This window comes from Sparus aurata, chromosome 20, assembly GCF_900880675.1.
Source record: "Sparus aurata chromosome 20, fSpaAur1.1, whole genome shotgun sequence".
In the NCBI taxonomy this organism is placed as follows: domain Eukaryota; kingdom Metazoa; phylum Chordata; class Actinopteri; order Spariformes; family Sparidae; genus Sparus; species Sparus aurata.
Window position 1 is genome coordinate 16,317,783 of NC_044206.1, and position 20,871 is coordinate 16,338,653.

The following is a 20,871-nucleotide window of genomic DNA, read 5'->3' on the forward strand; positions in this document are numbered from 1 at the left end:
GTTTTGACCTGGGTGAGGAGGTATGATCGTTATCCCCGTCACATATCACATAGATTTCAGCATTACAGACTTATAGACCAAAATGAAAAGTAAAACAAGAAGTTCTTTATTATCATTATACTATTATATGACAGCATATTACAAAAAACAAAGCTTTTTTTTCACAGTTAAATAAAAACAGCAAAACAAAGATCAAACACAGCAGGTCGTAAAGTGGGCAGTTAGGAAGCGTTTCGAGTTGGTGTCAGGTCTCGAGCCAAAGCTGGATAATTAAACAGCGTCGGCTTCTGTATCCCTGATCCCCCAAAAGTAAAACTTTCATGGTCCCTCGCAAAAGATGCTTTCAAAGACTCACAGGGCTCATTCATGAAGCATTTCTTGACGGTTAAATCAGGACAGCAACACAAGCAGTTCAATACATACTGGCTGTGAAAGACTTGACCACCTCAAAACAGCATCTAACTTTACAGTAGCTGATGAACTTCAACCACTAGTTTACACCTGGGGTTGTAAACGGGGCTGCTCTAGGAAAGGCAATGCTGGAGTGACACTTAAATCGTCATGTGTTTTGTTTAATTCCTTTTATCACATTACGATGACTCTTTTTCAGACACACCATCTGGATAAGCTCTGTAATATCAACCACAGGACCCTGTTTTCTTTTTTACTTAAATCAAAGACAACTTTCTAAAAATAACTTTGGTTTATCTCGTGATGACAAAGATCTTTCTCGGTGGGAGTGTTACTTGGACAAGGATATATAAACAGATATTAAATCTAGATTTGCTAGTGTTTAAACTAAGGTGCAATACTCAGAAAGCCAGAAAACATACTTGCCTAAAACAGGCAAACGCTGATTAAAATAATTATTTGAGTTAATTGTTGTAAGTAGTATAAAAAGACATGTTACTGTATAGCCCAGCTTGAACAAATTTCACATCAGCAGCTGTTACCCAAGGTGAATTAATTGGACTCTGTGATGCAGGAGTCAAGATTGAAATGTGCTTTGAATCCTGCCATCGTACCGACAACGCAAAACGGGGTTTTTTGCAATTTTTTTCAGAGTGCCAATTGATTTTGTGCTCCCACAACTGCTGCAGCGTGCATTGGTTTGGCTCTTCATTCAAAACGTAATAAATTACATCTCAGACTTAATAATTTGCAGAAAACAAAACCCGAAAATATACTTCCCCTTTTTCTCCGTAAAAACTAGATCGAAAGCCTCTACCCTAATCCCTCAGACAGACAGTACTTCCACTTTCCAGAATCATCCTGCCCTGTTTTCCCAAGGCAGCTGTTGTTGTAACCACAGAGTACATAAATATACATTGAGTTTGGAGTGTAATGCTGCCTGACCCAATAGAGCGGTCACATCTGAAAGTGTGTCCCATCCTGCGTTGTGGGGATTACATGGACATATGTTCAGGGAGCACATAGGAGATGTCATCCCACGGGTGGCGGTACAAACCCTGTTTCAGCCTCTTCTGATCCAGGTAATGTCCTAATGTGAGACAGACACGAGTTAGACATCCTGTTTGAATACTCAGAGTTTGTGTCATGCTGCTATCTGAATGAGACTCACCAATGAATCCCATACTACGGCCGAGGACAAAGATCCCATTTAGTGCACCGATCTCCACAAACTCGTCCGCCTCGTCTCTGGAAACAGTTCAACATTCATGTGAGAAACAATACCGAATATTGTGCCATCAACGCAAACAATACAGACAATGGCCTTTTGGCATCCGGCCGACAAATAACACATTTTATTTACAATTTAATAAAACAGTTTATAACACACTTGTGTAGTCAAACAGATTTGGGCAACAACATATGCCAATGATGTTGATTATTTTCTCAATTAATCAATTAGTTTGTTTGGTCTATAAAATGTTGGAAAAGGGTTAAAAACATGTCTTGTTAAGTCCACAACCCGAAGATATTCCATTTACTGTCATAGTGTAAAGAAACCAAAAGACAAAAGGGGAATTTTGACTCTCCTTCTTGAAAAAAACAACTCTGAACTCATTAATTGCATATCAAAATAGTCTGTTATTAATTTAATACTTTTCATCTTATCAACTAATTAATGCAGCTCTAGACATAAAGTACGTGCTCGTAGGTGAAGTTATACTTTTAGAAAAATACCCCACATTAATAAACAAATTCATCATTAATGTAATTAATTTCAGAGACAGCTGTGCGACGTGAATGTCTCCACTGCTCTGATTGGTTAGCATGTAGGGGCTAAACCTTTGATAAAACAAAGATTATTTAGTCATGTCAAGTGTAAACATAAGATTTCTTAAAAACAGACTGGAAAGTACTTACTCCTGCAGACAAAAACATTTCACTTGGACTACATTAGATATTCTCATGGCGCCATTAAAAGCCATTTGAAGTCTCTGTAGGCTTGCTATTGTGTGTTATGACCGCAAGTGAGCATAGCAGAGTGGTTAACAGAGACATCTTCAGTCCATCTGCACACATACTAAACTTGTATGAGCTAAAAAACATTTATTAAAAAGGTTTATAGTGCTTATGAATGCCAAATAAAAACTGTGCAGAAGATACAAGTCTTCTGTTCATGATGTTCTATGGAAGGTTCTATAGAAAATAACTCAAGCTAAACTAAATTAAAAAGTGCTTAAGAATGTTTTTTAGTGATAAAAAGCATCCCTTCAGTTTCGATATTTTTACCGTGTGAAGCCGCCACACGTCCTGAGCAGGTCCACAAAGGCAACACCAATAAAACCGTCTACGTTGAGGATCAGGTTGGGTTTCTGAGAAGAAGAAAAAAAAATTAAATATCAGAGGAAAATCATACAGCTGGCCAAGCTCCGACAAATTTGCCATAAAAAAGGAATTGACCGAGGAAGTCACACTGAAATGTTGTCCAATGGGAACATTTTACTGACAAACACAAGATGCGGGTTCTTTTACTTCCACTGTTATGATGGTGGCTTTTCTGACACAATTCCCTTGAAAAGTACCTTTGAGGTGGTAATCTTCTCTACATCTAGGGCATAGTCAAGTAGCTGGGTAGAGGTGAAATGCTGTTTAACAAAGTCCTTCAGAATCTGCACACGCATGTCGGGGTTATTGATCTGGAAACAGAGACAGGCTTTGTTAAGGCATGGTTTTATCGTCTTGATTCAATTAATTAATCAATTAGGAAGATGTACATTTTTAACTTTCAACTATAATCTAAAATTGCTGCATAATTTATGGATCTTAAAAATGTAACTTGATTAAATCTGCCTACTGATTTGACTCTGTGGCCGATGCCCATTATCAGCTTGCCATCCTTCTTCATCTTGTTGACAAACTCCATGGGCAGCATGCCACTGTCGAATGCCTTGCTGAACTGCTTCGCGGCTGCGTCCAAAGCACCTCCAAAACGATCTCCCTGGAATGTAAGTATAAACTATGTTTGAGTACAGATGCAACTTGCGCACATGGCTAGTGAAAGACAGGAACCAAAAAAAGTTAAATGTAAATAAAAATTATATGCACTGAATGTTTACCAGCAACAGTTTTAGGGAGTGTAAGCTCATGTAATAATATCACGTTTTTTTAAGTGTCGAACCTCACCCTAGCAGATAATCGCATTCGGTTTTATTTATGTTTTACAGAGTATATGAGCAGTACTGACGATAGTGAGCAGGCCAGAGGTGAGACTTGAGATAAGGTCCTTGCCAGCACGAGCACAGACGATGGTGTTGTGTGCACCAGAGACAGCAGGCCCATGATCGGCAGTTACCATCAGGCACATCTCAATGAACTGGCAGGCATAGCGCGGCAACCTACAAAGAAACATTACACATTTTTAAAAATAAGTAAATCCAAGACTTCTTCTGTCAGAAACTGATTACCACCAGCTGTTTCACAGTCGTCATACCAACCTGCGTTGAAACCAAAGCAAGCCCAGCACTCCTCCTAAACCCATCTCCTCTTTAAAGACCTCAGTGATGGGCATGCCAGCGTAGATGAGCTCCTGGCCTCGCTCGTCACAGATGCTTGTCATGAATGAGGCAGGTTTACGGATCAGGCCCAACTCCTGACGGAAATCCAGTGGAGAGTAAAACAAATATAAAAAATAGTTTCTAACACAACGGACAGGCTGACAATGTTTGCAGAGTGTGATGCAGAAATCAGCTGATATGTGAGTGGGAACAGTGGCATCATTACATATTTTGTCCAGCAGAGGACACTGTTGTTAAGTCTCCCATTCTTTACATACCATGGTCACCTTTATCTGATAACAACAACAAATCACATTATTTGTCTATTCGAAAAAAAAAATCAGCTGTAAGTTAAAATAAACTAAATAAAACTGAAACACTGCCCTTTAATTTGCTACTCTATTAAATTCACCAACTACTACATTCTTCAGTAACCAAGATGGATGCTGTAAAGAAAACAAAAAACAGTTTCTGGGTTTATGGCAGAGTAATGACGAAGGTTCTTACCCTGGCCCAAGAGTAATCCATAGGTACTGTTGGGGGAGGAACCTCCTGAGCAGGAATGATGGTACCATTGGCTACCAGTTCATCATAAACAGTCCTGTTTTACCATATAGACACACACACATTAGTGGAAAACCACAATATGAATTCAATGACTCTAGACCGTGTGATGAATTACTCACTTGATGACATCTCCTAGCTCATCAAAGCTCTTTGGTACATAAGCTCCAGCATCCCTCAGGGCCTGGTTCTTGGCCACTGCTGTTTCTGAAGCCTGGTTGGCGCAGGCCCCTGCATGGCCAAACTGAACCTAAAGATGGCAGCATTACAAGTTGAGCTGAACAACTCAAAGCTCCCTAGGCAACAACAATGACAGAATGCAAAGCCAGTTATGTCAATACGACCAACAAACCTCTGAAGCGAACATGGTGGCGCAGGTTCCAATACACCAGCACACCACAGGCTTAGTTATTCTCCCTTCTCTGATGCCTTGGCAGATCTTGTACTCCTCTGTGCCTCCAATCTGGGTAGTCAGACCGAGAGAGGCCGTAAAATATATATGGAACACAGCCAAAATGCTCAAAATTAAAGTAAATGAAAAACAGAAACATTAGGTTGGTTTAAATCTGAAAATATCAACATCTGTAGAGCTACACCCACCTCTCCCAGCACCACAATCATCTGGATCCCAGGAGTGTCCTGGTAACGAAGGACGTGGTCCATGAAGGTGGAGCCGGGATATCTGGACAAACAGGAACAACAAACCACTATAAAGTCTTTCGGAGAACAAGTTTCTTGAGCTGGGACAAATTAATACAAAAATGACAAAAAGTGTATAGTTACACATGTACAATAGTTTTCTTTAACTCCTAAGCAAATAATTTGCTAATGTACCTGTCTCCCCCGATGGCGACCCCTTCGTAGACACCATCTGTGGTGCGGGAGATGATGTTGTTCAGCTCGTTGGACATGCCCCCAGAGCGTGACACGTATGCTACGCTGCCGGGACGATAAAGTTTGGAAGCCAGGATGTTGTCTAGCATGCCACCTGTGTTACCGATCTTAAAACAGCCTGGCTTGATGCCTCCAACCTGGGAGACAGAAAGTACTTAGTATCAAATTAGCTTATGTGTGCCAGTTCATAGGTGTCATTTTCTGCTTCCATACATTACCAATGAAACACTTCTAAAAAGGGACAACGGCCACATTATTCACATTATAATGCAGTGCTTTAAGGAGTGCCTTCATTTATGATCTCTGTTGGTGTGACATGGCTGCATACCGTAGCAGGGCCAATGATAGTGACGCCTTTTTCATCAGCCATCTTGATCATCCTCCTGGTCTGAGCTTCAGGGATGCCTTCAGCGATGATGGCGATAGTGTGGATCTGAAAAAGCATTAAGATAAGAGACTCTTATGTCTGCAGTGATCTACAGGCTTTATGTAAACATAAATGAACAGTATGCCTTTTCTACCTGTGAGTACTGCATAGCCTCCATTGTGCTGTCGAAGGCTGACCGCAGTGAAGCAAAGCTGATCAGGACATCCACCTCAGTGTGCTTCTTCATGGCGTCGGCCATGTTCTTATAGACTGGAAGCAGAATCTCTTTGTGGCCCCAGTAGAACTTCTGCTTGTGATCACCACTGGAAAAACAAAATGTAGGGACAACTCTTTGGTGAAATGAAAATCTGGAGGTCTACTGTCACCGCTGATAACATCGTTGCTGGCTAAATCTTTCATTTCTTCATATCTTTTAGGTTTGGATCATGGATCTGAATTGCAACAACCACACACACAATATCTGGAGTGAAATGTATTTAGGATTATCTGTTGCAATAATGTAGGGATGTCCTTAATCAGTGGAGTATCAAGTATTTAATGTAATGTTTGAGAACATACGTGAAGGGGTAGACCATGGCTGCCACAGAGGGTTCGTCCCGGGAGCAGACGTAGTCAAAGTCCAGCATGCCTTGCACGGCACGTGTCTGCATGCCCCAGACGATGGCCTTGGTTTGCTTTCTGAAGAGTGTGGTGGCTTTGGCTGAAGGAGGGAGAAGGCAGAGGCACAAAGAGAGAAAGAGAGAGAAGTGAGGGGTGGAAGCTGAAACAAAAACAATCACAGGCGAGAGAGAGGGGTGGTAAGGCTGAGGAAAACAGCAGGAATGTGGTTGGAACAGGCAGACTGCAGAGAGACCTCACTCTGAGGACACAGATACAGGAGGTAGAGAAAATAACACTGCATGACTTAATACTTTGTAGTTACAAAATCAACAGTCCAAACACTGCCACAAAAGGAAAATCATGTTACTATTAGTTGATGCAATTTTCATCTTATTGTAATTTGGGCACACATCTGTTTGTAGCTGATAAATTGTGCTGTTTCATTCAACCTAATATAAAGTCACATTTGTAAGTGTAACCAAGTAACTGTAAGAGTCCATTATTTTGTCCACCTCCAAGTTAAAAGGTTTAATTTGGATCTCAATATGTTAAAATTAAGAAGGCATCAGTTGTTACACTTTAGTGGTTTTAATTCAATCATTTCCAAATTAATAGATTTTTCTACTTTATGTTTGTAAAAGTTGCTGTGTGCTCTTAGAGACATGATCTCACTTACCAAGCTTGTCTGAAAGTGTTGATGACCCAGCTGTCTACTGGTAATCTAATTAACACTTTCAAGGCAAGCTCCAGATACCACAGCAACCCAGCAATGGTGCAAGAAAAATGTCCAGATTAAGCTGAGGCATTTAAAAAGGACATTACTCTGCAAAAGAATGTCAAATGTTCAGTTTTGAATGGAGACTGTCATGTTAATGTACAATGTGGTTTGCAGCATTTGCTGTTAAGTCAACACCATGTTGCCACACGTTTGTTCCATATCTCTCCTCTCTGTCCAGGCTCACTGCCTTGTGTTATTCTCTGATCTGATGCAAACAAAGCTGTGCACAGAGCTGGTCCAACACCATCACTGTCTCTTTAACAGACAGCTCAAGAGTGACAACCTTTCCAAGGTTTCTGCAGGTTTCACTGAATTAAACTGAAGACTAATTGAAGCACCTGTAAAGAAGCTTAAACCTGGATGGGCCAGGGCTAGCTGGTAAGCATGCTGAACATGGTTTGAAACATGATACGGAGACGTCATAATGTCAAAACTATTATTTCTTCACATTCTGGTGATATTTTTAGTGAAGTATGTAACGTTTTCAAACAAAATCTTACATACCTATACATTTTTAGATCTATTAAATACATTATAATAAAATAAATAAAATAATACAATTGAATAAAAATGCTTACACATTTGAGATGTCAATTTGGATGGAAATGCTTTTTGTATGTTCAGAGGTGTAACAGCATCCCTGAAGGTGATTAGGACACCGTAAAGAATGCGAAAAAGAAGGATAAAAACAGGAAGGCAAAATGACAGGGCATGGGGAAGTGGACAGAGGGCAGAGAGGGCAGAAGGACAGGTTTTTTCACACCCTTCCATACCTCCGCTGCAGCCTGAAGAGGCTTGCGCTTCTGTGACCCCACGGGACGGGAACACAAAAAACGACAAAATGAGCACAAAAACAAAAAGGGAGAAAAGAATGAGTGCATCTGTATCGTATCTGTTGAACAGACTTCAGTGCATTCGATCAACTGTGTGTCATCTCGGAAAACACTCCATGAATATCACGCCAGAGAAAAGACCATGCAAAACTCAGCTGCTACAGGGCATGCCTTTACTGCGCTGCTGTGAAAAGCAATCTAGAACGTATAGTTAAGCCAGAATCACAAAGTCATCTCAGCATGGTTTCTGACACTGCAATCAAAACGATGTCTACACAACAGCACAAAACTCTCAAGAGGACAAATCTCTTCTACAGATCATTGAATTTATGAGTCTTAACACGATGAGATACTCTTATTTTCGGCTTATCTACAATTCTTTTCACAATTGTTAATTGTTGAAAGGACGACTTATTGCCTACGCTTTAATGTACCCACTGAGCTACTGAGGCGAATCAAACACGAGTTGCCACATAAAGACACACTCCTTTCTACCAAGATGATGAAGGTGAGGGGTAGGAAGAAACAAAGGCAAACCAGTGGAGAGTGTGTGGGCAGCCGAGCGCAGTGTGAGCATGGCACGCCCATTACTTACCTTTCCAATCGCCTGTGACCACATTCTTCAGAGGCCACAGTATAGAATGAAGACAGTCTTAGAGAAACAAGCATGAAAAAAGATGAAGGTGAGCAGACAGTTTGTGCAGCAAAAACGAGAAGAGGAGGAGGGAGAAACAGAAAAAGAATTAAAATGCAGAACAGTAGTGGTGGCATTTGCGAGGAGGGAGGGAGGGGGGAAATACAGGACGCGAGGAGAAAAGAAATGAAAAAGCCAAAGTGTATGAGTTCATATGGAGCCTTTGCTGATCAGAAGTGATGGGGAGGCGAGTGCTTCTGTGTTAATTACCTGCTGGTAGACCCGCTTTAGACTTTTTGGCTGGGGTGATATCGTTAGACGTCCTGGGCTCAGAGAATGAAGCGGTCCTGGTTGTAGCTGGAGTCTGATACAGAAAATAAAGAGAGAAACAAACATTTCTGTTTTCAAAGCCTGACAGAAGCATCCTCTTATTTCAATGAAAATACTTTAAAAATAGATCATGTCAGTGGTTAAAGGGTTTCGTACTGGAAAAAAAACATCCAACATATTTCATATATTTTTAGTGATCATCCGACTATCAATCAAAGAATTTGCTAAAAAATTGCATCCCCAACACAGACACACACCACATATCAGCTTATCAATACAATCAATACAGCCTTTATGGTAGGCATTTTTGACAAACCATTGTTTTACAATGGCATATGCGAATTATAAAGGTATCGTAGTGACAATTAAGAGCTGCAATTCTTTACAAATACACCAAGGGAGAGCACAAAGAGTGATAACTGGCTTTTCGATTTTCAATAAAATGATTCTGCACCATGTGACGTCTAGCAGACATGGAGGCCAACACCCAACACATGAAAAGGCTGAAAAGAGTACACCGACTACATGAAAAGAAATCCATGTAACACTTTGCAATAGAGTTACTCAAACAAGTTCCAAAGTGCAAACCTTTCAGAGCTTAAATTGTATTTGAACATGCATGCCTGAATTGTATCAGTGATTGAATGTCCTTGCAACATGCCACACCCTCTGCTACATGTGAACAAAGCTGCATATTTGTGCAATCTCGGATGGTAATGTATTACTCGTCAGTAATCCTTTGACAAGAACTGTCACAAACTGGACAGTTTTACATGAAGACAGCTCAAATGGCTGTAACTCACTGGACAACTCACACACACTGTCTCAAGCGATACAACATCTATAATGCGTTTTAAAAGGGATGCAAAGGACCTGCACACCATTCTAAGTGTCCTGTGTGTCTGAATGAAAATACCATTGCACTGTTGCTGGCATTGAGGAGGAAGTTGGCAGTGTGAGCATCCATCGGGGGCTGGTTAGGGATTTCCCGATGGCCCAGAGCCATTCCAACAATAGCTGTCATGTGGGTCTCCGTACCAAACACATGGATAGGAATACCCGTGGTCTTCCCTGCAGGAAAGAAAAGAAAAACAGACTTGAACAACTCAAAAATTGTACCTGCGCATGCATTCCACCTGCATTAGTATCCCTCTCTCTGGTCATGTGTAGTCCAATAAAAGAATCTTGAACATTTCTTGACACCAAGTTCTTCCAAAATAATAAATTGCATACTAGAGTCATCATCTCCTCTTCCCTATGACCCTCAGTTTCATCTCACTCACCTACTTCCCCCATCACCCTCAGTCCCTCCTGGTAGTTGGGCCCACCACGTCGAACAAAGATGGTGACCTCGTTCTCCTTCAGAGGACCTTGGTAGTCTTTGATGGCCCTGACGATGCCCTGAGGATACAGAAAAGAGCAGGTCAACTATGTGGATCACAGATCTCGGATTCTTGTTAAATATCTGCACAAGTGTGTCCTAAATTGGTTTACACACAGTACTCAGAAACAGCACTAATATGTTATGTGTTGTCATGTATGTTTCTTTACAACATATTTTTTACAACTGACACCGACTTAAAATGTAATTTGGGGGAAAATATAAGATACATTGTTTGCAAACATGTGACCACTGAACAATTAATTTTCATACTGAGTATTTGTCTTAAAAAGGAATGAAGCTGCAGAAGCTCTGACAAGCGGACACAGAGACCAATCTCTCTGGTAGAATCAGGAAGAACGAAATATTGTGTTGGACTTTTCTCTTGGGATAAATTATTGGAGCTGACAGTTTCCTTGTAATGGTTTTTCAGATAAGTACATCAGTGTGTTTCACCTTGAATGTGGCTGCTACATTGGTGAAGTTGGCGATACTTCCTCCGATGATCAGCACTTTCCCTGTAGGAGACGGAGACAGGAGTGGATATGTTAAAAACATGTTCAGGACTGAAACTTGACACCACAGTAACATAGTTTGGTGACAGCCATGAAGTCTTTTGCTGACAACAAACACACAAAGAACAGAGGCCTTGCAACACACTTGCAGAGAGCAAGCAGGTCAGATTGCAGAAGAAACATCCAACAGTGATCTCCCTGCTTTAGAATGTCTTGTAAATCCCTCCACCCATTTTCACCTCTGGCCTACTTTTCTGACACTGTTTGGGGTAACAGCTTAAATGACGTGTCAGCTGCACCCACCTTCAGGATGTTTCTCCCGTGTCATGAGGGAGAGGATGGTTTTAGCGTAGTCGTAGGTCTGCTGTTCGCTAGGTGCGCCAGAGTACTCGCCATAGTTGGCCAGTTCATCCACCCCACCCAGGTCGCAGATGGTGTCGCTGAAGAAGAGGAGCAGATGGATGGTCAAGTACTGTATCCGGATTCTAGTTGATAAAAAATGCTTGACATAAAAAGAAACACCTCCATGAAGTACCTGTAGACTACTGAAGCCCCTCCTCCAGCCACCATGGTCCAGATCCTGCCACGGGGGTTCAGCAGGGTTAACTTCAGACTGGCACCGCTCTTTGCATCCAGATCAGCTATGTACGCCTCCTACAATGGACAAAATCATATTGTGATTAAACATTTTGGAAAATTAGAACACAAGGACAAGGATGCAGGCAAAACCAGAGATTCAAGCAAGAAATGATGTGGATATAGAACATTATTGAGACGTAAACACAAAAATGCACAAGTATGCCCAAAACCCTGCTTAACATTTTTTATTGTAATGTATAAAAAACATTCTTTAATGTCTTACTGCCCTTTAGATCTTACCTCTGGATATGCCTCTCTGCCAAAGGGTGGCGGAAACTCCACATCACCCCATTTAGCCTTGCAGATGTAATCTGCTGTGGCATCAATTTTGGCTGCCATGTCGAGGACAAAAACCCCTCCATCTTGGTTGACAACTGGTGCAAAGAATAAAAGTTGAGTTACCCATTAATTTGACATTGTGATGGTTTCCTCAAGCAAAGATGCTGCAGAAGAGTGTGACGAGTGGTAGATTTGATCAACGTGCATAAATTCACGACTTGTTGCCATGAATAAATAATAAAGCGTGAAGTACTTAATTCATGATGCATCATGGAGTTATTATAGTAATAAAACAGTTCCCATCTTCCCAACTGAGTAAACCAAGGAGTGACGATGGCTCTTGCTTCCGAGAGAAATATACATATATATATATACACATGTATGTGTGTGTATATGTGTAATATATATATATATATATATATATATGTGTAATATATATATAATATATATATATATATATATATAATATATATATATATATATATGTGTAATATATATATATATATATATATATATATATATATATATATATATATATATATATATATATATATATATATATATATATATATATATATATATATATATATATATATATATATATATATATATATATATATATATATATATATATATATATATATATTACACATATATATATATATATATATATATATATACACACACACAGTGGAGATGCATGTTAAGAAAAACATACCTAGAGGGTTGATCTCAAGATAGGTGAAGTAGAGGTCCTCATATAAGTTGAAGAGGCCCACTATAAAACTGGCCAGGACTCTTCAAGAAGACAAAAAACAAGAGTGAATAGCCATAGAATGCCTTATTATTTGACTACAACATAACAGAATTCACAATGGATGACACTTTGCTCCTGAAGGCAAAGCTGAGTCCTTAACAGAGAAGTTAGCCTGAGTAAAAATGGAGAACAGAACTTTCTCAAAACACTGGGCACGGTAATTTGGAACAGATGGTAAATAATCAAAATAAAAACACACTGCCCAAGGTCAAACAACAGCAAAGGACTCTCAAACTACACTGAAGACAGAGAGCCTCTTTGTTGAAGAAAAACAGAAATATATAACAGTGGCAGATAAATCCACCACAGCCAGGTTTCTAGTGCCAGTTGAGATGATAACGATATATAAACAGATTGAGGGCTTTCTGAAGTAAAGTTAAATCAGCAGAGTGCTTGATAGCAGCCCTGAATACAGACGATCATAGAAAGTATCAACTCTTAGTCCCGCAAAGTATCAAATAAACACAAAATTGCAACACTGGCATCACATAATTATTGTAGTATTGCAGCACAAAGTGCCCTTTAATTCCTGTCCTCTACTGAATGGATTCAAGATGACCTCATTATTGGTGATTCACAAGTATCCCTTTTTCCAGACAAATCAAGACAGTTTGGATTAGTTTTATTTTGTTTATATCAAATTTGAATGAAGTGTGTTTTGTGGTGGGTCAATGTGGCAATTAAGCTCGTCTGGGAAGCAAATTAAATCAAAATGTCCTTATCTTCTACCTTATCCTCTCTCTTTTTTGTGCTACTCCAGTCTTGTAATATATTCTGTGAAATTGCTGTGACTCCAGAGGTGATGTGTGTGTTCATTCAATAAAATGTATATTTAAAAATTGAATTCATAAAAAAGGATGTGTCCATACTCTTTTTTATCCTCAGGAACGTGTGTGAGGAGCTGCTCTGTGACTTGGTCTTCACTCAGCTTGTCATCCACTGCGACCATCAGCCTCTGCGCCTTGGCATCCACGTCGCCAACTTCCACTCCCCCCTCGTGGTGGAAAAGCACATGGTCGCCCTCGCGTGTGGCATAAATACACACATAAAACTCCTCCTCCTGTCAGTAGAGGGCAAATACAAGGATACACAAACACATTTTCACGGATCAGCAGCGCTTGCATTTCCACATATCTACAAAAGGCTGTACCCCCAGTTCCCTCTTCTAAGCAGTCTGACCTGAAACTGAGCAGAAATCCACCAACTCATCACATGCACACTAACCTCAATACATAAATACACAAATTAACTATTGTATTTTTGCCCTGGATGTTCACTGTTCAGCTGCAGAGCAGGATAGTAAGATGTTCCCTTGGTTAGCATGGGTCAATGAAACTGTACTTTTCATTGAGACTGCATCAATGATTACAGGCTACACAAGTCAGCTTCCAAACATAACAAATGGGATGTTGAAAGAAAAAAAACAACACATGCATACATTACCTGTGTGTGTGGAACAAACGGCTCAATGAGGAAGTTCTTCAGCACGCCCTTTGCCTTTCCCACCTGTTAAAATGATGTCACAAACCGAAAGCAAGTTAGCCTAACCTACTTATAAACTAGAAAATCATCATTTGTTGTCCCAAACAAGAAAACACTGAACATCTTTTCTTGTAGGAAAACTTGGTGGTGTAAAAGTGTTGCTACCAGGTTTAATTTACTGTGTCTTGTCTTCTTTACACACCCTGTTGTTTATGACTGTTTATAGTTGCACATACCATCTTTTATTAAGAGCAAATGACATACAACGTTCAGAGGCAACAACTAATCGCATGACTAGCGCATTAATTCCCTTTCTTATGTAATGTAAGTATGTATAGTGACAGCCTCTTTGAAGTGCAGCACAGCATGTATGTATGCATGTATAGTGAACCAGAACTGACTACCCTCCTCCACTGCATTACATAACCTCTGACCTGGCAGATCTAAACTTAAGCCCATGGTCTCTGGCACGAAACACAGCAACCTTCTACACATGACAGGGACTAATGGACCAGGAACTGTGGCTAACATTCTCTTCAAATGCAGTACAAAGCACAGCGAGGCAGTCATTTGATTTACTGCCAGGGTCAGACTGATACGCTGCACTGCATTTATGACATAATTAGTCAGAAAAACTACATGCAGGAGCAGGGGCCATGTGGTAATATAACTCTATCTTTAGGAATACACCAAAGAAAATAAAGGTATTGATAAGTTGGAACAGTGGCAAATTCATAGCAAGTTATGTTATCTTAAAAAGGAGTACAGACAGAGAGTAGCTAGTCCTTCATTTAACTGGCAATTCTTTATCTGCATAGCAAGAGGGGGTAAACACAAAGGGTGTAAAATAAATTCAAGGTCATTTATCAAAAAAGTTTAACCAAATATTTCTAGACTGCAAGTACATATTTCAGATAGTTTGCTTTGTAACACGAAACACATATTTCTACTGTTTTACCAGCAAATAATGACTTCCTGGAGAAGTAAAATCTTCCTCAGTGTTATGAGCAACTGTGTGGTGCTCTGGTCTACTCTTGGATCTGTAACTCCAGCTTAACTCCCGGGATCACATTTCACTGTTTAAAACTTAACACTGGGCTGCTTCTGGTCTAACACTGCATTGGTTACCCATGGTTTTAGAATTGATTTTCCATTTTTATTGCTTTGTGTTAAATTGACCTGGCCCCTATTTACATAATGACCTTTTAACCCCTGGAACTCCTGCTCATACTCTAAGATCTGCAGACCAGCTGCTGCTCTCCGTCCCCAGGGCAAAGCTTATGACAGAAGGTAGGAGGGTATTTCCCTTCAGAGCTCCACAATTGTGGAATAAAACTTCCATTAAGAATCAGCTTCTTCTTTTGAAAACTATCTTGTATAAAACAAGCGCGCAAGTTTTCTTCTGATTATGATCTTGGGACTATTATCTATGATTTTGTTAACCCCAATTGCATTTTACTTGCAATTAAGCAGTATTTTCTGTTATTATGTCTGTGCACAATTAGTAAACTTGTTTTCGAAAATTGCTATATAAATAAAGTTTTTTTTGTAAATAATCAAAAAGACAAACAGGCAGATTGCTGTCGACTCACAGTGGTCTCTTTCATGTGGCGGGCTTTGAGCCACTCTCGGACACCCTGCAGGTCCAGGTCGATGCCCACCAGGCCAAGCTTCCCGCGCCGCTTGATGAGTTGATCTGGCTTGACTACCAGGCGCTACAGAGGAACACAGAATAATAAAGCCGAATTTAAAACAAAAGCCACAGGTTTGCAGTAATACTGGTGTGACAAACAGAACTGAATGTCCCCCATTGTGTAAAAATGTCCAAATATGGCAAGGTTTGCATGAGAAGTTATTACTTTTTTGTACAATTTGACAGAAGTACACACACAAACACACAATGATCTTGAGAAAATAGCCTTGTGTCAGCTGTTTCTTCATAGCTAGGACACATTTCTCACACTAGTTCACTTGAAAATACCAGATTGTAGAGCTTTTTGGTTTTGGTTGTCCCAGGTTGTAAGGAAGTCATGCTTCCAACATTTCAAGTTGCATGCATCTGCAGTGCATCTAAAACAAAGTCACATGAAACTGTGCTGGTAATGACATAATGTCCTGCAAACCGTATAAAGAGTTTCAGTGACATGCAGCATGTAATTAGCCTCGTGATTTCAATACTGCCAGCTGAGGACACAACCTAGAACGAAGACATGCTAGCAGAAGGCCCTCGAGGTCCTACTGAGTCTGTCACATCAGCATTACCTCTGTTAGTAGCCATGGATGCTCCTGTGTGAGGCGGTCCCATTCAGTCTCAGTGGTGACGGTTGCATAGCGGAAGCGGTTCTGCACGGCCGCTGAGGTGCAGATATACTTGTATAAGAACTCTTTTCCTGTCTGCTCTGAGATGGCTTTCGCCGACATGGCAGCGCTGGACAGCACAGGACCTTTGGGAGAGGGAGGCCAGCGGTTAATTTCAGAATCACTGCAGCATAATGTATACCGACAGATAAAACGAACAAAAAACTGAGCATAGATGCATTGTGAATATTCTGTCATTATCTATTCACCCCCATGCTGATAGAAAGTCTGGTAAAGTTCTGTAGTCTACAACACAGTTCTGGAGCTTCACAGCAAAACCGCATTGCAACATTCTTCTTAAAAACTTAAGTAGATGATGAATGTTTTAAAATTTAAAACATTAAACACCAACCAGAACCCCCCCCCCCCCCAATAAAATGTCTCGATACAGCTCGTCCTGCGTAAGACAAGTCTCTTAAAGCCCCAAGATCTGGAGAGTCTTTGCTCTTTGGTAGAACTTCACCTTTAATTAACTTGGTTTGATCAGTTCATGGTGTTGCATGCCTGTGGAAAATCTGAACTGCTAGAAAACAATCCAGTTTTGTGTACATAAGTGTGTCTGTGGGACACTGGGTGAAAGTGATTGATTAAATGGGCTATAATTGAAAACTGACATAGTGATGTGTTACCAAGTCATAGCCTTAAATAGGTCACATGCTTTATTGAATTCAAGCTAAACAGCCTTCTCAGCTTTCTGATTCACTGCCATAAACCGTAAAAGTATTCCCCATCTACTGCACGGTCACATATTTATCACCTGTGCTTGAATGATGCCAACTATTCGAATCAAAAAACAACCTAGAGATAGTGCAAGATGATTCTATGCACTAAAATGTACAGCTGCATAAAAACTAGTATCCTTTTGGCAAAGTAAGAAAACCTTCATTTATCAACTCATCTCATTATGTAAGCAGCGTGTATTACCGCCTTTATTCATCTGAATGAATCATTCCTCTGTTAAGACTAACACAGTTGGCCACTGGAAAAAGCACACATTAAACAGACGTACTGCTGAGTTTTATGGTTTGTGACTGATGACAGCCCTATTACTCTTTGTAACAGACTTAGAAACCAGGCATCAACACTGAAAACATAACCCTTTGTCCCTCGTCTTTACCTATTGAGCTACAACGTGATTTGGTGTCAGCTCACTGGTGATATGTCAAACTGTCATCGCATATCTTAAAAGAGGAGAAGCTAGTGAATATTCACAGTGATTTGTTCTTCTTTTTAACCACTTTAAAGATTAAAAATGCCTGGTAATATAATATTGAAACACTTGGACAGGGTTCCAAAAATACTGCACGAACAGCGAAGTCTAGCCACCTTCCTTCAATCAACAAACCTGCCTTTGTCAAACTTTAACCCTAAACAGAAGGGGACAAAAAACAGGATGACATGGAGCACTTCTTTCGGAACCATCCCATCTTTTGATAATGTACATGCAAAAAACAATCTGTAGTGAACTGATCTGCTCGGAGGAAATTGGGCTTGACATGTGGATGGATATAAAGAAAAAAAGAAAACAGACAGTGACTAAATCTATAAACTATAAGTTTTAGTTAAGTAATTTTAAAATCTTTGGGTTTAGAAATGTTGCTCATACAAGTAAGATGTCACCTTCGATTGTGCTAAAGCTGTAACAGGCAGCCCTAAATGAAGGTACTGAAAAAATTAACACCATCTACGCATGCTTTCACACTTTGGATTTCTTGACACATTAAGCCAGAAAGATAACTGAAACACAACCAGGCCAAGTTCAGAGGCGCAGTCACACTTTAAAAATATAATAAGTGACAACAACAAGATAAGATTGATAAAGACTGACAAGAATTTCTCCTCCTATTGTGTATGTCCATCAAAATACATTTCTCGATTACCAAACCTTGCCATGGAATATCTTTGGGGAATTTCACAACTATTTGTGTACCTGCGGAAGGGATGACCCAACACAACAGGTTGCATTAATGAACCCAGCATTCCTGTGTCATCACCTTGTGCTGTCAGACCTGCTCAGCCAACCCAGCACCGCAAATGCTGCCTGAAGTCAAACAAAAACACACCCATGCATTTACAGGTCATGTTTCCTTTGGCCTGGTGCCCCGAGTTTACAACCCTAATTTAAAGAGACCCAATTCTGATGGCTGGTGTGTGGAACTGGTCCATAAAGTGGTGGTGGTTGTAAAGTACTACAGCCACCACCACCCCCATCACAGTCTATACAGTGATAAGCAATGAGCCGTGATAATATGCATCCTATCTCCTATGTGTGACTGATAACATTTTATGGTGGTTTTTATTTCAGCTTCTGTAATGTAAGCAGTGGCTTTGCGGCAGCAGCTCCCGTGTCAGCTGCAGCACTTCTTACACAAAATAGTCAGTCTTGGGGGGGGGGGGGGGGGGGGGGGTTATCTGTGAGGTCTAACCTGGGGAGCCTGGCTAGGATTTAGCTTAGCAGGCTACCCTGTCATGCTTTCAGGGGGCAGATGTCCCAGTATTTAGCCTGCCATAATCCAATGGGTCCAGTCCATTGTTTGAAGCCATCAAGCCGTGAAATTTGTGCCACTGTACAGGCTCCTGAGATGAAGGAAACTGGTTTTGGAGGCAGCAGTATCACGGGGGCCCAGCGAGGGGGGTACACTGCTTCAGACGCAGCCTGGCGGTGCTATGGCATCACTTCTCCCGTGCTACATCATGTGCGCCAGGCCAATACAAGTGATGATCATCCCGTACCAGCCACCACACCCACTCCCACAGAATGTAGCCTCAACTAGCTATAGCCGAGCAAGTTTTAATAACTTTAGCTTGGCTCGCACGGTGTACATGAAGATCAACTTTTGCAGAGGAGGCACAATGGAGGTGCAAGTACTGCAGAACCTACAGATCGAGACATGAGGCGAGATGACAAGCTTACCAAGGAATTGAAGTTAGCCTGCGTTCCTGATTAACGTGAGCTCACTCATTTCATCTCTGTTACCATTTCAGTTTTGCGCATGCACTTTAATTCACAGCTGCTGCAAGACACGCAATAAAAAGCTACGAGCTAAGTCTTTGCTCTCTCTGGCAGGATGACAGTGACTGCAGTTTTGCTGCGGACAAACCTCACAGCATCTCACATCCGCTAACCCAAAGTCCGGACTGAGTGTGACTGGCTAACTGCTGTTGTAGCCTCACGCTGGTGCACTCAGCCGTTAGCTAGCTTAACTGGTGATAAGAGAAGCTAACTAACGTCGGCGCGTTAAAAAAATTACACGATTGAACGAGACGTGTTACCTTGTCAATGAAAGTAGCGCCTCCCTGAAGTACAGGAGCCGTATCCTGGTTCAAAATGTCACGGTTAAAGAGGAACTTCTGCTCGTGCCGGAGTCTGCGCCTGTCAGCTGCCACCTCATTCACGTCCTGTCGCACCATAATCTGGCGACCGATTACACGTCGATGCCGGCGCCTGATTGGCTGAAACGCGGTCACGTTGTGATGACAGTCCCGCCCACAATTTTATAATAAGAAGCCTGTAATAAATCACCGTAAACTGTAACGCTTCAAATAACCATAGGTCAGTTAATTAAGTTACACATGAATTACAGGGAAATGTATTATATATATTTTTTAATTCAGCTCAGTACTTAAAAAATAAAAGAATAAAAGCTCCAGGAAAATGGAAAATTCCGTGTGCTCAATACTGTTAATTTCCAGGTAAATCATCTTGTAAATGTGGGTTTAAGGGTCACTAGGTAGTACTAGAGAAAAATTTCAAGTTAAGAATTGATATCAAGATGAATGAGTGTTGATACACACTCAGATACTTTTTTTGTTCTCAGACGAAAATAAGGTCCCCAGAACAGTTTGAAGAAAGGTGGCAGGGTCCGCCACATATAAACAAAGTAAAACAGCATGAAACTGTGTTGCCCTTTAAGGTCAGTTTGTCTAATCGGTCACGAAAACAGAAAGTGCGATCAATAAAGATCTTTCTCTCCTGATTTCAAATTCTCCCCAACTACATAGGGCACCTTTAAAGTTCATTTATTATATAGGAATCTGTAGACAGTTGTGGAAGATGTGCTCAGATCCTTAAATGGCATAAAAGTTGTAATACCATAGTCCCAATAAAAGCCCCAATATACAATTGTGTAGCAGAATGACTGTCCAGGCACAAGATTAGCTCATTTACTTAGAATATTCTGTTTGGCAGCTGTAACATTGCATCATGTTTTCTAATGTCAAATCTTAAAATGAAGCTGAGTAACTACAGCTGTCAACCTAATGTAGTGGAGCAAAAAGTACAAGACCTTCCTCTGAAATGTACTGAACTCTAAGTGCAAGTAACATAAAAGGTCAAATAGTTCACTTAAATCTGCTTAAGTACAATACCTGAGTAAATGTTTCCCACCACTTAAAATTGGAAAAGAGTGCAGGA

General features: G+C 40.6%; 1 protein-coding gene across 4 annotated transcripts; it reads right to left on the reverse strand.

The window, feature by feature from the left end:
* Nucleotides 1–83: 83 nt before the first annotated feature.
* Nucleotides 84–19,892, reverse strand: aclyb (ATP citrate lyase b). Of its 4 annotated transcripts, XM_030400539.1 has the most exons (30): nucleotides 19,731–19,892; nucleotides 16,362–16,543; nucleotides 15,692–15,814; nucleotides 14,061–14,123; nucleotides 13,487–13,677; nucleotides 12,519–12,598; nucleotides 11,762–11,895; nucleotides 11,418–11,536; nucleotides 11,186–11,322; nucleotides 10,824–10,885; nucleotides 10,270–10,387; nucleotides 9,903–10,057; nucleotides 8,927–9,020; nucleotides 8,618–8,674; nucleotides 7,963–7,992; nucleotides 6,370–6,511; nucleotides 5,945–6,113; nucleotides 5,752–5,856; nucleotides 5,364–5,560; nucleotides 5,130–5,211; nucleotides 4,882–4,992; nucleotides 4,652–4,779; nucleotides 4,473–4,566; nucleotides 3,906–4,060; nucleotides 3,656–3,806; nucleotides 3,266–3,409; nucleotides 2,994–3,107; nucleotides 2,701–2,783; nucleotides 1,583–1,659; nucleotides 84–1,501 (listed from the first exon to the last, which is right to left on the reverse strand). In XM_030400539.1, the coding sequence occupies exons 2-30, from the start codon at nucleotides 16,518–16,520 to the stop codon at nucleotides 1,407–1,409; spliced, it is 3,369 nt and encodes a 1,122-aa protein (XP_030256399.1). In that variant the 5' UTR covers nucleotides 16,521–16,543; nucleotides 19,731–19,892; the 3' UTR covers nucleotides 84–1,406. The 4 variants fall into 4 exon arrangements, with proteins under 4 accessions (XP_030256399.1, XP_030256402.1, XP_030256401.1 ...); XM_030400542.1 differs by lacking the exon at nucleotides 8,618–8,674; XM_030400541.1 differs by lacking the exon at nucleotides 7,963–7,992.
* Nucleotides 19,893–20,871: the final 979 nt, after the last annotated feature.